The sequence below is a fragment of the Microtus ochrogaster genome, unplaced genomic scaffold, assembly GCF_000317375.1.
Source record: "Microtus ochrogaster isolate Prairie Vole_2 unplaced genomic scaffold, MicOch1.0 UNK7, whole genome shotgun sequence".
NCBI lineage: Eukaryota > Metazoa > Chordata > Mammalia > Rodentia > Cricetidae > Microtus > Microtus ochrogaster.
The window spans coordinates 4125916-4148348 of NW_004949105.1; the positions used below are offsets into that span (position 1 = coordinate 4125916).

The 22433-nt window shown below is 46.0% G+C and overlaps 1 protein-coding gene across 3 annotated transcripts in view; it reads right to left on the minus strand.

Moving 5' to 3' along the window:
- The window catches only part of Dlgap2 (DLG associated protein 2), a 685199-nt gene that overhangs the window by 513351 nt on the left and 149415 nt on the right, over nt 1–22433 (minus strand). For all 3 annotated transcript variants that reach the window (XR_003378611.1, XM_005366239.3, XM_013353440.2), the window contains exon 3: nt 10196–10250. Coding sequence is in view for 2 of the 3 variants with exons in the window: in XM_005366239.3 (XP_005366296.2) it covers nt 10196–10250 (55 nt within the window). In the remaining variant the exon portion in view is untranslated. The remainder of the gene's footprint in view (nt 1–10195; nt 10251–22433) is intronic.

Here is a 22433-nt window from a genome sequence, read left to right on the forward strand (position 1 = left end):
CCCAAACAGAGTGAACAGAGACGTTCCTGGGGCCTATAAAATATAGGGGGCCTCTGGCGCCATCCCCCATATATGACTACAGAGAGGCACTTTCTTTTTGCTAATGACTACACACTGACTGTGCAAAGGTTTCACTGACGTCTTTGTACGCACATCATGAACACTGATCATTCCTAACCCTAATACATTCCCTTCTCCCTCCCCTCCACCTCCCACTGATCGTCTTCCCTACGGTCCCCTTTTTGCTTTATTTTTCTTTTTCTGCAGAGATTACATATGGAAAAATATGTGATACTTCTCTTCCTGAATCCGATTTCACTTACTATGACAGTCCCTAGTCACATCCATTTTCTTGTAAATGACATGATGTAGTTCTTCTTGATGGCCAGGAAGTGCTCTATTGTGTGTACACGCCATACGCCGTGTCTTTATTCATCCTTCCACTAACAGATACCTAGGCTGCATCGCATGGCATGGCTATCATGAAGAGCGCGGCAATAAACACCCGTACACAGGTGTCTCTGCTGACACCCTTCAATATGTAACATGAATGGTGGCTTCCTGAATAGGACGCTGATAGCTCACAAAATCATAGCAAGCGCTGACAAATGGAATTCCGTCAAATTAAAAACCTTCCTTACCACAAAGGAATCAACAGAACAAAGAGACAGCTATGGAACAGGGAAACTCATTGCCAGTCATTCATCCGACAGAGGACTAATAGCTAGATATAAAAAGAACTAAGAACAATTTAATAACAAAAGAACAGGTAATCCAATTATTAAATGGGCAAACGAATTGAACACTTTTCAAATTTAGAAGCAGAGATAGCCAAGGTATATATGAAAAAATGCTCAACGTTTTAAGCTATGAGGGAAATGAGATTTCATCTCAAGCAATCAGGACGGCTATGATCAAGAAAACAAACAGCGAAGGCTGGCAGGGATTCAGAGAGACAGGAATCTTTACTTACTACCGGTGGGGATATAAACTGTCAAAGATACCGTGCGGACCAGTTTAGAGGTGCCTCAAAAACCTAAAGCTAGAATTACTATATGACCCAACTAAACCAATCCTGGGTGTATTCCTGAAGGAAGCAAAGCCGAGAGGTCTCGCTCTGAGACCTGCTTCTAAGTGCATATCCTTGTCAATTCTCACATCTGAGGCACTCACGCAACTGATGCTCGCATGTGACATGTGCTGGCAACTGTAGATCCCAGAGCAGCATTGCTGGTGCTGCTCCTTTTGTCTGAGAATATGCAGGGTTATCCCTCTCTTGAGAAGAGGATGGTGTTCTAATCAGATCCGAAATACAGGAGCATCATCCACCTGCCAACAACCACTGCTTCACCCCACAGCCTCTAGCGGGCTCCTGCCGCTGGCCATCCCAGACTGCTTTGGTGCTTTCAAGGCCCTCTCTACAGTGCTTTCCCACAGTTAGTTCACTTTTCTCCCACACCTCACGCTCTAGCATCAGGCCTCTGTTACAAGCACCTGTTCTACATGGCTCAGTAAGACGGCTTCTACCACCTCCTAACATGCCGGCCTCCAGAAGTCACACAAATTAGTCAGAAGCCTCCCAACTGTGGGAACCCTGCTTGAGACTTTTCAGACACACTCCTGAATGTCACCAACTGTTTCCACCTAGAATATAGACTACAGAGCCAGCCACACTACCACCTTCAGAACCTGGAACTTCAGGTAGAGGCTTCATTTTGCATGTAAGGAGGCAGCCTTGGGCCCTTGCCACATATGGGAGGAAGGTACCCAGTGATGGCACGGAAGTTTCTGACACCAGTGCAGCACTCCTGTGCCTGGAGTGACTCTTCTCCAGGTCTTTCTCTGAACTCTCCTGAGACACGAGACTGTTTCAAGAGCGCCAGAGAAGGCTGTCTGCCAACTCAGATATAGACAAGTCCCATTCACAGCCACAGGGACACCAGAGGGAGAGCTCCCAATTTCTTCCAGTCTGTGCCACAAGATAGGATTTGTCACGTGACAGATTCCTGGTAACATGCCACACACACGGTTACCATATATACTAGACCCCAGGCTTCTAGGGCCCAGCCCAGGCCCCCTGTCTTGTAACTTCAAAATTCTTAGCTTCATGTAGTCATGAGAAACATTTTCCTTTCTCAATTTCATTATTTGTGCATCAGTCCTTAATATCTCTGCAAATTAACCCCAACTCCTACCTGAGGAAATGGCTGCTATAAATCAAGTGGTTTGAGTGTGATTTATATGCTGCCTGAAAACGGTTAAGCAATGAGACTGTGCTATTAAATAAGCCAGCCCCTGTGGGAAATCCATCACTGTCTGTACGTGAAGTTGCAGCTCATTTGTGAGGGAGGGACGCTCAGCATGCTAAGCTGGGTGTGGCCGTGGCCATGGGAACCAAGGTTTCACCAGCCAAGGTGTCTACACAGTGGTCAACCAGGTCCCTACGGCAGTGGTACCTAGGGGCATTTTCAGCTTATCTATAAACCAGTCCAGGGGACTAGAGAGATGGTCCAGTGGCTAAGCACACGTACTGGGCTTGCAGAGGACCAAAGTTAGGTTCCTAGCACCCAACACAGAGCTCCTGTAACGATCTCCAGGGAGCCTAACGCCTTCTGGCTTCTGTGGGCACCTGCATTCACCTGCACATACCCATACACGGATATATGCAATACATATAATCTTTAAAAGAAAAACAAATATTTTTAATCCTAATCAATATGTCATTTTACCAAAAGTAAAACAATGTTAGAGCTTTTAGAATTTCTCATTTAGTATAGAGTGAGTTCAAGGCCAGCCTGGTCTACAAGAGTTAGCTTCAGGTCAGGCTCCAAAGCCACAGAGAAACCCTGTCTCAAAAAAACAAATAAAATAACATTGTTTAAATTTTTCAATAACTCATAAATATACTGTAACTGTTTATCATCAAAATATTTACCTTGACACAAGTATCTAAAAGCTCTGAAAACATAATCAAAGAAGAGGCCAATCCTTCTTTAGGTAAGAACTAGCAGCAACTGAAATAACACTATCAGCCTCTGAAGTACACCTCAACAATTACCACGCCACTCATGGTCATTTCACAACTTTTATTTGCAGAAAGCCAAAGAATAGCCCAGCCACCATTTGGGGATAAAGTCAGGGGTGAGGTCGTCCTGAAGATTCTTGGAAAGATCTGTGCTCTACCCAGTGCATCAGCAGAAAGTGTTAGAACTCTATGTGGACTGTTTAAATGCCTGAGAAGTGAGCCAGAGTGTCAGGCAAACATTCGACCCTCTTTCTATTACAGGCTTAACTATCACCAACATTCCTCGTCTTCAGGGATCTTAAACTGTCTTCAACAAATAGCAGGCACATTTGAAAGCAGGAGCCTGTATCTAAAACCTTAGAATCTTCAGCAAGTACATACACATGCACCTTATGCACAAATGGCAATGACAATAAAAATGCTCTCAGCACTCGGGAAAGATTTTTATTCCAGATCTGGGAAAGCAACAGACACATCATTTCCAAAACCTTTAAATATGGACTGACCAAATGGCAGTACAAAATTCTTTAACATCTCATCCACAGCTGTAGATATAAAATCCATCTAAGGACTGGACTCTTCACTCTACAGTGTAGGTTAAATGGGTCAGAAAGTCAAAGTTCTAGTGCTAGGTTTCTTGCTAGCCCCAAATGGCTCCTTCAGTCAAAATATCTTTCTTGTTCCTGTCCCTGTCCTTCCCACATATAGACCATCCTATTCCCTAGTTCTCCTCCCCTTCTTCACCTCCCCTTCCGCCTTCCCTTCTCCCCCTCCCCAGTGCTCCCAGTTTTGTCAGGTGATCTTGTCTATCCCCCCTTCCCAGGGGATCTATGTATGTTTCTCCTAGGGTTCTCCTTGTTACTTAGCTTCTCTAGGGTCATGGACTTTAGGCTCATTATCCTTTGCTTTACAGCTAGTATCCACTTATGAGTACATACCATGCTCATCTTCCTGGGTCTAGTTACCTCACTCAGGATGGTTTTTTTCTAGTTCCATCTATTTGCATGCAAATTTCAAGATGACATTGTTTTTTACTGCTGAGTAGTATCCCATTGTGTAAATGTACCACATTTTCTTTATCCATTCTTCGGTTGAGGGTCATCTAGGTTGTTTCCAGGTTCTGGTTATTATGAATAATGTTGCTATGAACATAGTTGAACAAATATCCTTGTAGTATGGCTAAGCATCCTTTGGGTATATGCCCAAGGGTGGTATTATGAGTCTTGCAACAGGTTAATTCCCAGTTTTCTGAGAAACTGCTATACTGATTTCTAGTGTGGTTGCACAAGTTTGCATTCCCACCAGCAATGGAGGAGTGTTCCCCTTACTCCACATCCTCTCCAGCAGAGAGCTTCCTAAGAAAGCAGAGATATTAGGAGTTCTAAAAGAGCATGGATGGAAACAGGGATGAGATTCCTGGGGAAAACCTGTCTGCCCCACAGAGGACTTCAGAGCATCCAAGTAAGGATTACCCCTAACAAACCTCTTGCCTATAGACTTTTTTTTTTAGCTTTTTGTTTGTTTGTTTTGTTTTTGTTTGTTTGTTTGTTTGTTTGGAGACAGGCTTCTCTGTAGCTTCAAAGACTCTCCTGGAACTAGTTAGACCAGGTTGGCCTCAAACTCACCTGCCTCTGCTTCCTATATGCTTGGATTAAAAGTGTGCACCACCATCACCCAGCCTTTTTTTAGCTTTTGAAACACTCTATAGAGTACCTTGAACTGCGTGGTCTCTTCCTCTCAAGAACCTGGAGCACATCCTGAGATGCTAGTATAACACATAGAGCTAAGATTAGCACTCATCTATGTAGGCACAGAAAGAATAATGGCACAGGGCAAGAATCATCTTCCCTCAACTTTCCCACACAGGAAACTGTAGGCAGGACAAGCTGAGAGCCTCCTCAGGAAGTTAACTTAGCTACTCCCAGCCTCAGAGAGCTATGGTGGCCTGCACAGGGTGGTCCAGTGACCTTGTGGGATATTATTAAGGCCCATTGTTCAAACTACAGGGTGAGACTGAAACCTCTCAAAGGAGAAGAATCAAGAGCATTTGTTCTTGGGCCTCATGGCTTCTCATCTTCACACCAAGCTACCACCAACAAGGAACCCATGGGAGGAGTACACAGATCTGTAGGGTCAACACCTCAGGCTCCATACAGGAGACCACTGCAGGGATGGGGCTGGACACATGCACTCTGGGTTGTGTGTCTACTGAGTACATAGTTCTCCACTTTAATGAAAAACTGTCATCCAATCTACCATAAGACCCTAGAGGTGAAGAAAAGCCACAATGAATAAAGCAATTTCGCTCCTAAAATTATTGACCTATAGCCTCACATTTTGGCAGTGATTCTGTAGCACAGGCGATTTTCTAATAGAGTCATTCTCAGTTTATGAAATTAAGCCCTTTGATGTATGAGAGGGTTTTCTTCTGTCCTTGGCTGGTGGACGAAGAGAGGGATGGCAGGAAAATAGGCGTTCTGCTCACTCAACAACAGCACAGAGTGTTGAGTCAAGAGAAGGCAAATCTCCACAGCTTACAGCATTAACTTTCTCCATTTAGCTCGGTGCTCGTTATTCTTAGTTTATGAATCATATCATATGGCATTCTATTTGTACAATCTCAATTCTTTTTTGAAAAGGAAAAGGAAGTATAAATAATTGCATTAACTGGGTAAAAAAAAAAAAGCTCACTTGAAGCATTCGGCCTTTCAAAGAATAAACCTTCAACCCGTAACATTAAACCGGCATCAGTTGGCACGCTGTGCCCGTGAGTGCTCACTCTGTACCTCGCACATCCTCCCAGGACCCTTCCCCACACAGTACTTGCTGCACTTGCCCCAGGAACTTCACAAGTCGCCCACAGCCCCTCTTCTCCACACCAACAACATTATTCCTGCATCATTTTGCGTGCACTTGATCAGAGAGCAACACACGGACAGTGAGGATTCCCTGAGGCTCCTGTAGCATCACAGACCAACACAGAATGAGATGCCGTGCGAGATGCAGCAAATGCTCAGCAGCTATGTGGAGGCGAAAGCCAGGAACTGCGGTCTGTGTCCTCATCATCGGAAGAGGGCAGTGTCTTTCCTACACTGGCAATAGCCGAAGCTAACATAAAGACTCTAAGCCAGCGTGCTGCAAACCCATTGTGCAGGGTTTCCATTGCAACACTAGGGACCAACGCTGCTACCACATCTGTAAGAGCCAGATGCACTGTCCCTGCCACCAGTCATTCGAGGCATGCCCCTGCGGACAGGCTGTGGAAAAAGAACAAACTGACTCACCGGTTTTCCTTTCTGTCTTCGCTGTGAAATTACAAGCTGTTGAAAACCTTTGGCTCACAAGAAACCCGGTGGATGTAAAATTACCACCCTTTGCTGCCATTTCAACAAAGACGTCCTTCCCCTCTGTTTTCTGAACTAAATAAGCAACTTGACATGCAGCAGCTCTAATTTCAACAGCCCTCGTGTTCCTTGTATGGTTTGATGATGTGTAATTCGAGTACCCTGTAGGCCTCTAAAGCCCTATGAAGTAATGCATATAAACTATATATCTGCATGTAAAAAAAAATCAGAATTATCTGTTCAACCTAAGTGGATACTGTAAAATTAGGCATCCTCTTTCAGACATTAGATTTTAATTCAAGATTCCATTCAGCCCAAATACACTAAACAATTTGCACCACATAGAGACCGTGTTTAACCACGGTCAGTACCCTGGGAAAGCTGCACTGAAGACAAGAGCCTTCACCTGCTCAGGGTCTGATCAGAGTAGGGCACCTCCTCACCTCCTAGACTCTTTCCAGGAGCTTTATAGCAGAGCTTGGGACTGGCCGTGGTAGGAGAAATGGGTGAACACTAGGGGCTGGGGCTCCCACCAACCCAGTGTCACCCTGGTGAGGAAGGCCAGTTGACTAGCATCGCGATGGCAGTCAGGCAACCTCAGAGTCAGGAACGCTCGGTTGTTCCAGGAATGCCACAAGAAATTGCCAGAGAAGCAAGAATCACAGCCACACACATGAAGGAGACCATAAAATGCTTTCTGTTCAGATCCCATGGTCTCAGTCATCTTTCTGAGACTTTGGAATGAAATAAAGCCGAAAGCCGGTCTCCCTGCCTGCGTAGTCTGTGTAGGGCCTGTTACTGCGTTGTTATCAAGGCCTGTGGGGAATGAATGTTTTTGCCATTTTACAAGATGATTCTGTTCCCAAAATGTCTCCATTCTTGGTGGCAGAACAGACTGTCTCCTGATGGACACAGAAAAACACCCTGAGGCAGCCAAGCTAGAGTCAAGTCAGGGCCCAGCTGACGGCACCCTTGACTCCTCAAACGCACGTGACCACACGGAAACAAACATCTGACAAACAAGACGAGAACACAGACATGAGAAGTAAACAGGGGCCAACACTGGCACTGCCTGCATCTCAGGAAAAGCAGAATCCCTCCCACCGGTTGCCGCTGATGGCTTCTGCATACGTAACCCATACACAAATCTCATGAAGAAGGGAGAACAGAAGAAGATTATATAGTTTTACTGTGTGTTACATTTCCCTTCAGAAATCAAAGTCCCAATGCCCCACAAGTTAAGGGAATAAAGTGTTCAAGCAATACAAAAGATAACAATCACTCAGAGTTGTAAGACCAGGCTGACTATAAAACTATAAAGACAGGTTAACTTTTATCTTGGAAAGGGTCAGCTGTCATCAAGTGATGTAAGTGAGGAAGTTGCTGCTCAGAAAAGTTTCTAGATTCACCCAGGAGTCAGCATGCCCTGTGGGTCTGCATCCCCCTAAGACCAGGAACCAGCCCTGGGTGAAACAAAGGTGCTACCCCAGAAGTTGTGGCCAAGGACACCCTCAGTTAATGATCCTTTTACTAAAAATGGGTTTCAATGTAGGAGAGACTCAATTGTACTATTTGGGCAGCAACTTCTAACAAAATGTGGCTAGGCTCAAGCCAGAGACAGCAACTGGAATCATAGGTATCAACAGAGATGCCCCTGACCATGTGGGTCAGCTGTTATAGTCCAGAGCACACAGCTGTTTGGCTCTGACCACGTGGGTCTGCTGCACAGTCCAGAGCACACAGCTGTTTGGCTGGGTTTACAGGGTACACAGGTCTCAACCTAAAGACTAAAGGAGTCCTTACTAAAGTCACCGGAAGTAGAAAATGTAAACAGTGTCTCAGAGTAAAAGACTGAATTACACCCAGGGCACAAACATAATGGACACTCTCCCACCAAGCCACCGTCCAGCTGCAGTGTGTTCTGGCAAAGACATGTTGCATTTACCTCTGAGCTTCAAAACGCCTTATGCCTGTGGCTTTCCTTCACAAACCAGCAAAGGCAAAAAAAAACAAACAAACAAACAAACAAACATGTGCTCAACTTCTGCCTCAGTTCTTTTGTGAACAAACTCCAAAATGACATAGTAAAGAGAAAATCAGTTAATAAGTTAATCTACCTTTTTACCTCATTCACTGAAATTAATGCAAGCAATTAAATTAGGGACAAAACAATGATATATGTTATTTCAAAACCAGCCATGTTTAATTCAGCAACACCGAGCTCTGTGTAGGCAGCCTTCCTGGGTCTAGGAGCCAACAAGCAGCATTCTTAGGAAATGAAAATAAACCTTCTTGAGATGGCAACGTTTTCCAAACTCACTTGAACCTTTGCATATAGTCAAGTGTCTCAAAATACCCGAAACTCATCCCAGTCCTCAGAATCCATGGATATCCTCACATGCCAGAGCTCTGCTTGTTTTCATTGCCTTGGCGACGCTTGCAGGGCGGCACACGCGACTTGACCCCTGGTCCCCCCATACCTAATAGCTATGCTTCTTCACAGCACGTGTCCAACATCTTCGCTACTGACAACGCCTGCCAGAAAATGCAGGCTTAAGAAATATCCAACTGTGTTATAAGTATGTTTCCTTATAAATATAGTAAATAGATACAAATATGTTTCGGTGGCAAACAACAAACACTTTGAAAAAGGATGACATCAGTAACATAACATATCCACATTTCTTAGTTTAAAAATTCATTTCCCCAAAACCTTTTGTGTTTACATTGAATATCAACATAAACAGGATCCCCTCCCCCCCATAACCATGCCTGTCTATATCCATACTGCGGCAGTGGAAATTTCACCAGAGCAAGTCCTGTGTATCACCATGGAAGAGAAGAAAAACTGTCTAAAAACCTCAGTTTCATACCCAACAAAAATACCCTGGAACGAGCCAGGCATGGTGGTGCACACCTTTGATCTCACACCTAGGAGTCAGAGGCAGGCAGATCTCTGAGTGCAAGGCCAGCCTAGTCTACAGAGAGTTCCAGAACAGCTAGGGCTGTTCTACAGAGAAACCCTATCTCAAAAAAAACCAAATATATCTGACTTGCATTTGGAGAGACACAGTGGATTTTAGGGACGTGCAAGCTCTGCAAAGCCCTCTGCAGATATCAGCCACATCTGTCTGCTCCTTAGATGCTGAGATTTTCATTCTGATGACAATAACACCAGTGAGAGGCTGTCTACCTGGAATAATCAAAGCACAGACTCATAAGATAGCACACCTTACATTCTCATCTCTAATGTCAAAACAACCAAGTTCCGGAATGGTTTTTAGACCTCTTTCTCCCCATCACATTTCCTTAGAAGTAGCGCAGAACACTCGGCCCACACCCTCGATCCGGGCTGCAAAGCTGCACGATCACACAAGTATCCACTACAATACCCCTAACTCACCCAAATCCTAGAGAACACGCATATGGCTAACTTCCACCCTGATGACCAATGGACACCAAACCAGCCAGAAACAAACTGTGCTGCTTTAAGTAAACAAGTATAATAACCAAACAAAACAGTTATAGAGATGATACATACAACTTGATTTAAAAAGAAAAAAACAACCAGTTTTCCTTAAAAACCAGAGATTATAGACATCTGAATCCATTCTTTGGTCAGTAAAAACAGAAATCCGAACTCGGCTTGAAACACGACACCATCTTCTACTTTTTTCAGTTATCAAATAAACACACACACACACACACACACACACACACACACCTGCAAAAAGCCCGCACAACAACAATCTTCCTCAAGCATCGAGTTTCTTTGTGTCGCTGACATACAACCTGTGGCCTCAGACCAGGAGGAGGTAGGTCTTACCTGTGTTCCTGTCTGGTAAAATGCAGCAGTGTTTCTGCAGGATGCCGGGCAGAACCTGTTTCAAAACAAATAAATAAAATGTGCTTGGTTGTTATTCAGGCCGAGGTGAAGCATCTCATTAACTGTGAGGGGCTTCCTAAAAAGACCGTTCCATGTTGCACAAAGATAGGCTCAATAATCAAGCCGGACGGGAAATGCTGATGACATACATTTTTCATCGAAAAGGTTAATCAAGTAAGTGTGTTGATTGTATATGGTTCTCCTGGGATGTGGCTGACACTGGGTAATGTACACCCTAATGGGCCCTAAGAGATCTGGACCATGGCTCTGCAGGGACGGCCATGTGTAGGGAAATGGGCACACCAATTTTCCTGGTGGCTTTTAAAATATTAGGTGCAATTAGAGCCTGACAATGGAACCTGGTTGGGACACTGTGCTGGGGCTTTACTGAGGAGGACCCAGTGCAGCCACTCTCGTCCCTCATCCTGAAGATTTGTGAGAAAAATGTAAAACAAAACAAAAAAAAAAAAAGCTGTGTTTAGAATCCAACCTTGGTAGCAAAGGGTGAAGAAGTGTCTCATTTGGTTTGAGGGTGAGAATAACAGATACTGGATTTGTCAAGGAAATTCTACAATGCAGAGCCTCGGCAAAGCGCAGGCTGGGAAAACCCTGCAGTGGGCATTATCAGTGGGAAACTTATGTTCCTGCTGCCCAAGCTGCTCACAGCAAAGCTGGACCATCCATCCAGGCTGCAAAGGCTGCACTTGACCCACAGGAGCAGGCGTGGCAGGCCCTCAGCCAGCAGTGGCAGCTGTCCAGAGCTGTTGGCCAGGAATGCTGTGATACTTCAGAGCAGTGAGTTCCATACAAGGGAGGGAGGTGTCCCAGGAAATACCAGCGACCTTGCACCCATCCCTGTGGGCCAGCCTTACTTCCTCCACTCCCTCAGAAGACATTGTGTGCAGAAGAGAATGTTTTTTAATCCTAAATATTATTGCCTGCACTTAACAGCATGAACAATTTTTTTGACTCTAGGTAAAATTTGACAACAACAAAAATAATCAAATGAGATAAAGCAATAAGCATGTTGATATCAAGATATGGAATAAAAGTTCTAAAACATATTCTGATTTCCTCCCAGCTGACTTCTGCATTGGGACACAAACCACAGCGTGTGAAAACCTCATCAATTTATCTTCAGGAGCAAGACAAGGGCAGCGGTGTCCACTCCAGCCTGAGATCTAGAGCATATGGTGTTCACAGTCTCCTTCAACCAGGGCCACCCCCAGGCTTGTTCCTGACCCCTCCCAACAGCAGCCCTGAGCCTTCAATGCTTAGGATGCAAGAACACAGAGCTTCAATGGGCAATTTCACTGTGGATCATGACCCTCCCATTAAGCAACTGACTCTCAACTCAGTAGTTAGTGGTGAGGTCTTTCTGAGTCTATATCATCAGAAAGACCACGATGTTACCCTTCCCCTGGGTCCTGAACTGAGTGAGACTTGTGCTTAAAACAGACCCTGAAGGCCATGGTGTCTATGGGAAGATCTAAGTCAATTTGTGTGACATGTGACCTTAAAGACTGATGGACCCTTCCCAAGGGCAGCCACTCTGAGTCAAGCCAGGTAGACACCCCGTTCTGCTGGAGTACTGGTGACGTCATACTCAAGCTTCCTGCTTCCCCTCAGAGCTTCCTAAGCTGCTGCTACTCCCCAAAGTCACCAGCACAATCCAGGTATCTCACTTACAACCCCTCTGAAGCAGCACTTCCTCTCTGCCACAACTGCAAATCTTTTTTTTTTTTTTTTTGAACATGCCAAGTAGCTTTCATTTGCTCCCAAACAGGAAAATATAAGGAGCCAGAAGAAGTCATAAACAGTCCATGGTAGAATTCACCTTGACTTTCCCAACGGCAGACGATTTGTGTTCAAAAATGGTGCCCATATCTAATCCTGACAGTCTCCTCCCAGCCGTGGTCCCCCGTAAGACACCTGCACTAAATCTCGGGTCCAGCCGCAGACACGCAAATGCCAGGCACACATCACTTCCTCGCAGCCAGCTTAAGGGAACAGCCAGGCAGGACCGTAATGGGTTTATTTCCTCCTGTGAAGGATTTACAGAAGACAGCGGAGGAGAATGAAATTATCTGGCCTGCCCAAAGGCACTTTAAAAAGTTCAGACCTGCCTACTCTCTGAGAGTATTTAACGGCCGACGATAATTGGAGACATTGTGTTCTGCTCTTCCGAGTCGGGAGAGAGGAACCCACGAATTCAAAGACCCCCCCAGAGTCCCCATCAGTACCACCCTGGGTCTTGGAGTGTCCATCATCCACATTCTGAGAAGACCCCTGTTGATGCCTACGACTGTAGGTTCAGATTCTTCCAACTGGAGATGTGCTTCCTAAATAAGGAACTCCAAAGTCTCAATCATCTGAATCCTGCTTACTCTCTAGGTACCACCTTCTAAGACCAAAGACAAAACGTAACTCCAGAGGGAAACTGACGCTTCCGCCATATTGTCTGCTGGAAGTTTAGAATTCACGTGTCTGGTGACTCCGGCAGCATTTCACATACCCCAGTCTGCACCACCCATGGCCTTCTTAAAAATGCAGCTTGGGCTGCCCTGGCTACCAGGAGTTCATTTTCCCACCACAACACTCTCTCACCAACCTCCTTTTTCCTCATCCCAATCTCCTCACTCCCTGACGCTCTCCCTTCGCCGTGCCCTTGGGGATGGCAACTCCCTCATTCTCACACATGAGTCACCGAGAAGCTGGAATGGAGTACAGCCCAGGCCTTGCACCCTCCTGTGTCCACGTGCAGCAAACTCTCATGTTCTTAGATCTGTCCCTTTCCCTCGCTTCTGGGCCATTCTACCTGCAACTGCCGGTTTGACCTCATATTTACCTTCAAGCTGCCCCACCCATGCTGAGCCCTCACACTGAAGAGAAAACCCTACGAGTGGGTGTCTAATGTGTTCTGGGGACTTGGAAGTCACGTGTATTGGGTGTGTGATGAGTAGAACCTGAGAGATAATGATGGTTCTGGCAACAGTCAGAGGACCCTTGGTAGGCGATCTGAAGATCTTACTGTAGGGTATAATGTCTTGGCCTGGATGCTGGGACCAAGACATTCCTGACACTCCACTTGCCCCTGAACCCTCCACTCCTCATCTAAATAACCACAGGGTACTTGTTTCCTCAGGTGGCCATCACAAGAAAGTCTGAAATGGAGATAAGTGTAGTCATTTATTTTTTTTAACTCTTTGGGGGAACCTGCCACCCAGCTCCCAAATAAATACACATGGAGGCTTATTCTTATAAATGCCCAGCCTTAGTTTGGCTAATTTCTAGTCTGCTTTGCTCAAATTATCCCATTTATATTTTCCTCTGGGCTTTCACTTTTTTTCTGTTTCTGCATACCTTCCTTTTTTCTCCATGGCTTGCTGTGTGACTGGGTGGTTGGCCCCCAGAGTCCTGTTCTCCTCCTTTTTGCTTCTGATCTCTCTCCTCCCAGACTTCTATTTATTGCCTCTGCCTACCAGCCCCACCTTTCCTTTCTCCTGCCTTGCCACTGGTCATTCAGCTCTTTATTAGACCAATCAGGTGTGTTAGACAGGCACAGTAACACAGTTTCAGAGTTGAACAAACACAACATAAAGGAATGCAACACATCTTTTCACCCTTAAACAGCTATTCCACAGCGAAACAAGTATAACACACCTTAAATTACTATTCCACCACAGGTAAGGGGCTCTTACTCCTTCCTTCTTCCATTCCTCTGGCCAGACTTCCTCTTGCAAACTCTCACTATCCCTGGAGACTCTCAAGGATTCTGGTAGCCTAGCTCCAAATTGGGACGTGGGACTCAGTGAAACACTAACAGGAATTTGATTCCTTTTGTGAACTGGGAACAAGGTGCTGGAGCACTACGGTCATATAGTGCATGTGTGATGTTTGTGGATGGCCCTGGCCCAAGTTAGAAGTCCCTATGTTGAAAGATATTACTACATGATGGGTTGGTGTCCTCCATATGCTCATTAGATCCTATTCCAAAAACCTAAATTTCTGATCCCGTACTGTCTCTGTGTTCTCTCTCCCAAGCCCCATGGAGTGGCACTCCAAGGTTCTGAATCTAGTACTGGTGACAGATGACCTGACTTAGCTCCTCCCTAAGACTGCTGTCCCTGCTCTCCCTCACACCAGGGTCTACTCTCTTCCGAACAATGTGCTTATTCTGTTTCTCAGCAGAGAGACGGTCTACTTCTCTTCACAAAGAAGCTACGCGCTCGCTCTGAAGTATAGCTGCAGTGGGCCAGGTGAGGGACTGCACCCTGCAATTTGAGCCTGTGGGCCTGACAGACCCGCACTCTGGATCTACCCCAGTGCTGAGGCTAACTGGCACCCTCTAATTCTCAGAAACCCTGATGTTTCTTTTCTGTTTCCTCTTCCTGGAAATTCCATTGTTTAGGCACAGGGATGAGTGGATCTAATCACGGCTACCCCTCTTCTCCTCCGCCTTTCTGTTATACTTTCATAAAATTCTCTCTGCTTTGTATTCCAGCCCTCTAGTGAATGTCTCAGCTTTGGCCATCCACTGTTATTTCTCAGAGATTTTCCTTGCCATAAATGTGACTTTGTGCATCAGCTTCAGGTTGGCTCTGGACAGAGAATGGACTCTCCATCTGCCTACCCTCGAGGACAGGACTATTGATGGCTCCCATACTTTTGGCATAGTCTCTATTCTCAGTGACATCCTGACTGTAAAAACTGATGCTCCATGGTCATCCACCTTGCTTAATACCAAGATCTATGAGTTATTATCTGATACCAAGAACTGTTAATATGAGGGTCAAACAAACATCCTGCATCCCCAGTCTGCCAGGATGGAGAGCCAGGTATCCATGTCGTCTCTCCCCAAGACTGATATAGTCACAAGGGAAGTAATAACTGTCATCAAAGCTCACCAGCTCTCTGATTACAGGGTTAACCCCAGAGGTGAAAGGATGGGGCCTTCGGGACTTTGAGAGGTTCGGTGTACATGCCATTTTGTCCTATTTTTTAAAATCTTAAAACATTAGCAGACACTATTCCCGAGTATAAGCTCTCAGTAAGAACCATTTTTTCCCATCCCCATCTGCCTCTCAGTCTTGATGCCCTTCCTTCCTGGGCAGCAATGCTGGGCCCAACGGACCACGATACATGGGCATTGCTGACAGTCTGAGTTTTTGCAGTTTGTATAAGAGATCAGCACTGTGGCATTTAAAACCTTCAAGTGGCATTACACAGTTTAACATCCTTCTTAGAGGACACAAGCCCCAGAGACACAGACACATTCTTGAGGGTGTCGAGAACATAAGTAAGTATTCAATTAGCTTTTCTCAACCAATTGAACTGTGAAGAAACAGCCTTCTGTTCCTTCCAGGAAATGCCATATCCCATGCCTCTCAGGAGAAGACACTCAGCAGCGTCTGACTTCCACAGTATCTGGAAATGCTGGATCTTCATAAGTGCGGGGCCATCCTCTACTTCTGCCTTCTTCTTGTGGTGTTGACAATAACGAGTCTGCTCATCGAAAGCCAGTCATAGACAGGACAGATAAGACAGGACAGGCACACACCTTGGGGTTTCCCTGTGCATCTCCACAGGCCTCCATCATGCTCAGCATAAGATGGGCAAGGGTCCTTGACTCTGTCACAGTAAGCAGTCAGCCATGCACTGGAACCATTTATAGAATTGCAGCCTCTGAGCTGCGTGTGTAATGTGGGATTCCCCTCTTATGCTGTGAATACCACTGGCTAATAAAGAAGCTACTTTCAGCCAATGGCTTAGCAGAATATAGGCAAACTGGAAAGGTATATAGAGAGAGTAGGCAGAGTTGGTGAGAAGTCATGTAGCCACTGGAGGACAGACACTGGAACTTTGCCCAGTAAGCCACAGTCACATGGTAATATACAGATTAATAGAAATTAATTAATTTAAGATAATAAGAGCTGGCCAATAAGAAGCATGCGCTAATAGGCCAAGTAGTGTAATAATACAGTTTCTGTGTGATTATTTCAGGTTGGAAAACAAATGAACAGTCTCCGTTTATAGAATGGCACCCACATAATTCTTGCTTGATAACTGTTTTGTTATATGTAATTTTACTATGTTAAAGTTAAAACCTTCCTTTTTATTTAGACAGAAAAGGAGAGGTGATGTAGGATTCCTCTCTGTATGCTGTGAATACCACTGGTTAATAAAGAAGCTACTTTGGGCCTATTGCAGTGCAGAATAGGGCAAGGCAGGAATTCCAAGCAGATAGAAGAGGACAGAGTAGGTGGAGTCATGGAAATTCCATGAAGCCACTGCAGGAGACGGTCACCAGAACCTTACCAGTAAACCATGAGCCTCGTGGTAAAATATAAAATAATAGAAATGGGTTAATTTAAGATGTAAGAGCTAGCTACAAATATGCTTAAGCTATTGGCCAAAACAGTATTGCAATTAATACAGCTTCTGTGTGATTCTCTTGGGTCTGGGTATCCAGGAAACGAACGAGCAGCCTTCCACCTACAGGTGTGGGCACTAAGGACAGGCTGCCTGGGGGCTGTACAGCTCCTTCACTTACGAGAAAAACAAAAGATCTGAGACTGTGCCTCAGTGCCCAGGTCAGGGCAAAGACACTCCTTCTAAGCACATGATGTGAAAAGAGGAGGGGAACAAAAAATGACAGCCAGGGCCCAATGCCTCCACACTAGGCATTGCCTTCTATTTCATGGTTCTCATGAAGGATGCCATGGGGAACAAAGCCAGAGCCTAGAACACAAATAAGGATCTGACACACTGGACAAGCTGTCATCAGCACCCTCATCTGTGCCACTTCAGGAACTAAAGGGCACTGTGCTCCATGAGTCAGTAGTGAGTGCAATCTACCACGACGGACTCAAACCTCCGCCTGTACCAGTGCTGCTTACACCTACAATGATCACCCGTGTGGCATCCTGGTCCCCAAATGGGGCCAGGAACTGAATTCCATGTTCCCTGGAGATGCCCTAGCCAGAATCCAGGAAACAGTTTGAGAGCCATGAAATCAATGTATCACCGCAAGCGACATCCATCCATCGACTTCTCGTCCATCCACTCTCCCATTAGAGTCCATGCAATAGAAACATCATGTCAAGCTAACAGAGGGGCTGATGGGAGGTGGACATGAGAATGGCTGTGAACAGAAAAATCAATCTCAGTGTTCTTCCATAACACGAAGAACAGATGGAGGGCTACTCAGAGGAACTGGAAACGTGGACTTCGGGTATTTCCAGAGCAGACTGCAGGGAGGACCCTTAGCTTAGGGGTACACGGTATCCCAAAGAGCAGGAGTAATGCAGACAGTCAGAAAACTACACCTAGGCTATGTCACCCACCAAGACCCTCACTAGCATTAGTACCAACACCTCTGCACACGAATGATGTACTGCTGTCTCCTCAGGCCTAGACTGATCACATTGATTTGGTCCTGTTAGATTCTCATCTTCTCTGGTTCTTACATATGCATGCTATAACAAAAGTATTCCTAAGACTATCCAGGAAACCAACGGGAGGAACCATTATGTACATGTTTGGGCATAGAAACCAAAGATGCAAAAATATACATGAATATCACCAGGTTGCACACCCAGCAGAGCCACCCTCCACCAAAGCCAGCATTCCCAAAATGAGCACAACTAGACTTTACCTGCCTCATTCTTTCCCCCATCTCAAACAAGAGACATGAAATGTCCTTCTCTCAAACCATTTTAAGCAAAACACCTCTACAAACACAAGTTTTCCAACTAAAATCCCCCACTCTGCTGTCAGCAAGCCCCACTTGCTAACAAGTGACTCCCAGGAGTCCTTCAGAGCCTCACAATTAGTAGGAGCATTCGAGGATCACTAGATGTTAACAGAAAGCTTCCTCTGTGAGAAAGATCAAAATGACAGCAACGAAAAAGAATCTCTCTGTAGGAAATGGGACGTTTCAAAACAATGACTAGCAACATTTCAGAATTTTAGAGATGGCATGGATGACGTTGTTGCTGAGACAGGGCCTCATTATATAGCTCAAGCTAACCTTGAACTCATGACCCTCCTGCCTCAAATTCCCAAATGCTGGGATTAGTAAGAAAGGCAAAGCTCCATAATTAGCACACAGGATATTTATATGTTTTATTCTGGCTAGAAATTAGGATGCTACACTCACAGAAGCAAAACCCAAGAGAAAGACCCTCCGGAAGTCAGGGTCAACCAGCATTTCAATAAAATCCCCCCCCAAAAAATAGATTCAAGAGATTATCTCAGAATGTAGAGAGAAAAACACACCAAGGATTGACAGAGAGAACGAAACAGACACTTAGTTCTGGAGCTTTCTACCTCACAGTGGGAGAGTCAATGCAAGGGGCCCATGAAGGCGATGGCGGATGAGCCAGGCAAACTAGCCTAAACCCACAGACACACAGGAACAGACTCAGAACTTGGAAGCCCACAGAACACCCAGCCACACCTCAGTGACTAACCCAGTACAAAGCAGTGAAGATGCTGACGAGAAGGAGGGCTCCAAACACAACCACAGCCAAGAGCAGGAAGCGGAGAGACAGAAGAGCTGAGGAGCGGTGCATTAGAAATCAGAAGAAACATCTCTCCGTACAGGCTATCCACAGGAGAAGACAGCATCGGACGTATCAAGTGACAGCCCGGGCTTCACACAGTGCCCCACCTCTGCTATCAGGATGCAGGTGGAGAGCAGCCTGCACCATCAGACAGAGAAAAGAGAGAAGGAAAACCTGGGATGAAGGCCATTATCAGAGAAGAGGTATGAAAGCAGACAATGGTGGGGAGACCTTTATACACTGCCAAACACATGGTATAGCCAAGTTGGATAGAGAGTGCAAGCAAATCCCCCAAAAAAGCACTGGGGGGACACACCAAAGAGTGTACTGCCAGGCTCTGAGGACAACCGAAGGTTACAGTATGCACATGTGTGAACCAGACACAGTTAGAACACGAAGCAGGCAAGTCCCCACAATGAGTGTGAGCCTGAAAATGCCCTTGAGAAAAAGCAACTTTGAATCTCTTAGAACAGGGGGCTTGGGATGTTTTCAGAAGGTCCTGCTGCAATCAGAGTCTGCTGTGACGTCAGCGAGCTTGCCTTCCTGTTTCAAACCCATGGCCAGCAAATCCGGAGGAGCTCTTTGAGAGATGCTGAGACCTGGCCTGTGTCAGAGCCAGTCTGATGAGGTTCTGAATATGGGGTCTAAGACTGAGGCCCAGGATCAGTCCCATGCATCTTTCTACATGAAACGCCAGCATGCTGAGCTGAGCAAGAGACTTGGGTCATACGCTTAGCAGAACCTGGGTAAACGAGACAGGTGGCTTAGCTCACCCCTTCTCAGTAGGTGCCTCAAGGTAAAGTACTGCTTCACAGAGGAAGAGAGGGAAGAAGGGAGGGAGTCTCTGCTATGTGTTTAGGGCCAAAGATACACTGTAGCAATACTGAAGAGATAAAAAGTCTCTCTAGTGGCTGGCTCCTTTACTTCTGTGATCTTCCAGAATTTACCCCAATATCTGACTCTGGGTTTTTATTATTAAGACCAATCAAAATTTGCACTACATCCAAATAACACAGGCAGGGGATGGTATTCTCCAAGGCACCAGGTCAGAATGTACAATCCTGCCTTCAAAAAAGAAGCAGAGACAAGGCAACTGTGTCCTGGTAGTAGGATGATGCCTTCTATCATTACCCAGCCTTCCTACAGGTTTCACAAATCTTCATTGTAGGCATTGAGGGACCCGCCACATCACCCCACCCCTCCTATAGAAAAAAAACCTCTGTTTCCTGGAAAACATGAGCAAGCAGTGTTTGAAGATGTAAACAAAGGGAAGCAGCAGGATTTGGAATACTTTTTTGGGTCAGAAATAGCATCTTTCCTCCAGCAATATCAATCCACACTCTGCCCTGGATCTCTCCTTTCAAGGGTCACACTCATCCCTGGGGATCCCGATACCCAGAGGCAAATCCTGACATATAGACTGCAGTTAGAAACGCAATCCCCACAGGTTTTCCCAGTAATCCACCAAAACACCCCTAACTCTGTTGTTCCAGAGCCCAGGTTAGCAGCTTCTGGAATCAGAATCCTCTGCTCATCTGCTGATGGCCCAGAGAAAACCAAGAACCACATCCACAGAAGAAGCCTCTCTGGGTCTCAGCAAAGAAATGAGAACCTTTGTTGGGTCTCAGTGGATCAAAAAGCCAAGGCTCTCCCAGGGATATGAGGAGTCATCTCTGACTGATGCCAGTCCTGTCCCCTGAGGGACTGCTGGCAAACTCATCTCCCTGGCTTATGAGACTTTGGACCTGGGTACCACCCAGAGCCTTTTGCCTCAGAGCATCCTGCCTCACCTGCAGCTCGAGCCTAGCTCTCCATCCTGTGGAGAAGGCCACTCTGCCTTCAAGAATCAGATCCAGGCCACACTTTGCAACCCAGCGCTCTGAGAACTTCCATGGTCAACCTGGCTACTTCCATTGTCTAAGAATTACCATCATCCCCAGTACAGATGGAAAAGAACCAAAAGCTCCCTCCACAGATGTTTCCCATCTTCTGAGAGACCATTAATTTTACAAATTTTTCTGAGCCTCACGGTAGCAGAATTTGGCATGTAATGATTCCTGATGGCTGGAACACAGCCTTTTCTGAGCTTCAGAAACCACAGGCAGATGAAGTCAAGGATCAAGAAAGAGCCTGTTTCCTCATGAACAGATGTGAACCAATTCAGATAGCTCCTTCTTAAGTCCCCTAGAAATGGCAAGGCCATCGAAAGCAATGGCCTCAAGTGAAGTCACCACCCCTGGCCAGGACCCCAGTTACACACACAGCACATTCACCCATGAGTTAGAGATTGACACCCACAAACTGCAAAGCCCGTGTAGCTTCAGAAACTCCTTGACTCTCGTGTTAGGCGTAGCGAATGGTTTTAGGAAATTTTACAATGCTGAATTCACCTTGTAAAGTGAGTCCACTCTGGTCCCCAGCATCCCTCATACTTCTGAGCAGTTGGCCCCAGAACCCAGAGTACACCTGCCACATGACCAGTGAGTTCAACTGCGACAGATGTTAGATCAGTGTCCCCAGCACTGTCCACAGCCTCATGCAATGCCTGCACTCCCCTGCACGGGTACCCTTGCTGTCTTTCTGATTCCTTCCCTTCAGTCTCCAGGTCTTGGGTACCCAGGACAGCTGTAACTCCCCTATCTCCACAGTGACGGCTAAATCAGTGCAGTGGGGCTGTGGGCCCATTACCCTACCACGAAAGACACTTGGTTCCGGGGTCTGCATGGCGCTTATTCTCTCATCTCATTTCAGAAGAACGTGTCCAGTGGCCCACTTCTTTTCAGCATTTATATATCCTCGGACATCTTAAAATGAACATGTTCCATGTAACTGACTCCCAGACGGCATGCCTTACTCTGCTGCCTCATCCCAGACTCTGCATCAGGTTCCTCAACCCTGCCTGCCTCCTCTCCATGCCAGCCCTCAGCTCATGGGGCACAGTAGCCGATCCTCAAACCACATATAAGCCCCCTGCACCCACCCCTGCTACTCAGCCAACTTCCTTTCCTCCCTCACCTTGAAGAACCTCCATTAGCTCCTGCCATCTCGTCTTCAGGAATCTGCCCAAATTTGTTTCTTTTGATGAGTTTGAGTTGTCAACTTGCCATAGAATCATCTGAGAGCTCCAGCCAAAGAATGACGTAGATCACATTGGTCCATGGACAGAGTTGGAGGGGGTGGGGTGCTATCTTGGTAGTTAATTAACAGGCAAGATTCACACATCCACACTGAATACGGGCAGAACTACTTTATTGAGCTGGGCCCTGAACTGTGAGAGAGTGCAGGAAGCCAGCTGGGCAGAAGTGCCAAGTAAGCACAGACCCACGCATTTATGCTCTGCTCTTAATGGTGTGTGTGAGCAGAGAAGTTCCTGCCCTGACTTCCCAGCAATGATAAACTGTAATCTGGAACTGGTCCTTTAGGCCATGGTATTTATCATAGCAATACAAGCAAAGCTAGAACCACCATTCCATCCAGAAACCATGTTCCAAAGCCCCCTAACAACTTCCCAGAGCACTTAGTCCTTAAAGAGCCAAAAGGTGAAACATGACATGGCCACAGTTGCGAGTAGCAGCCTTGCTCAAGTTCTGCTGCACCAGTCCTTCACCGTT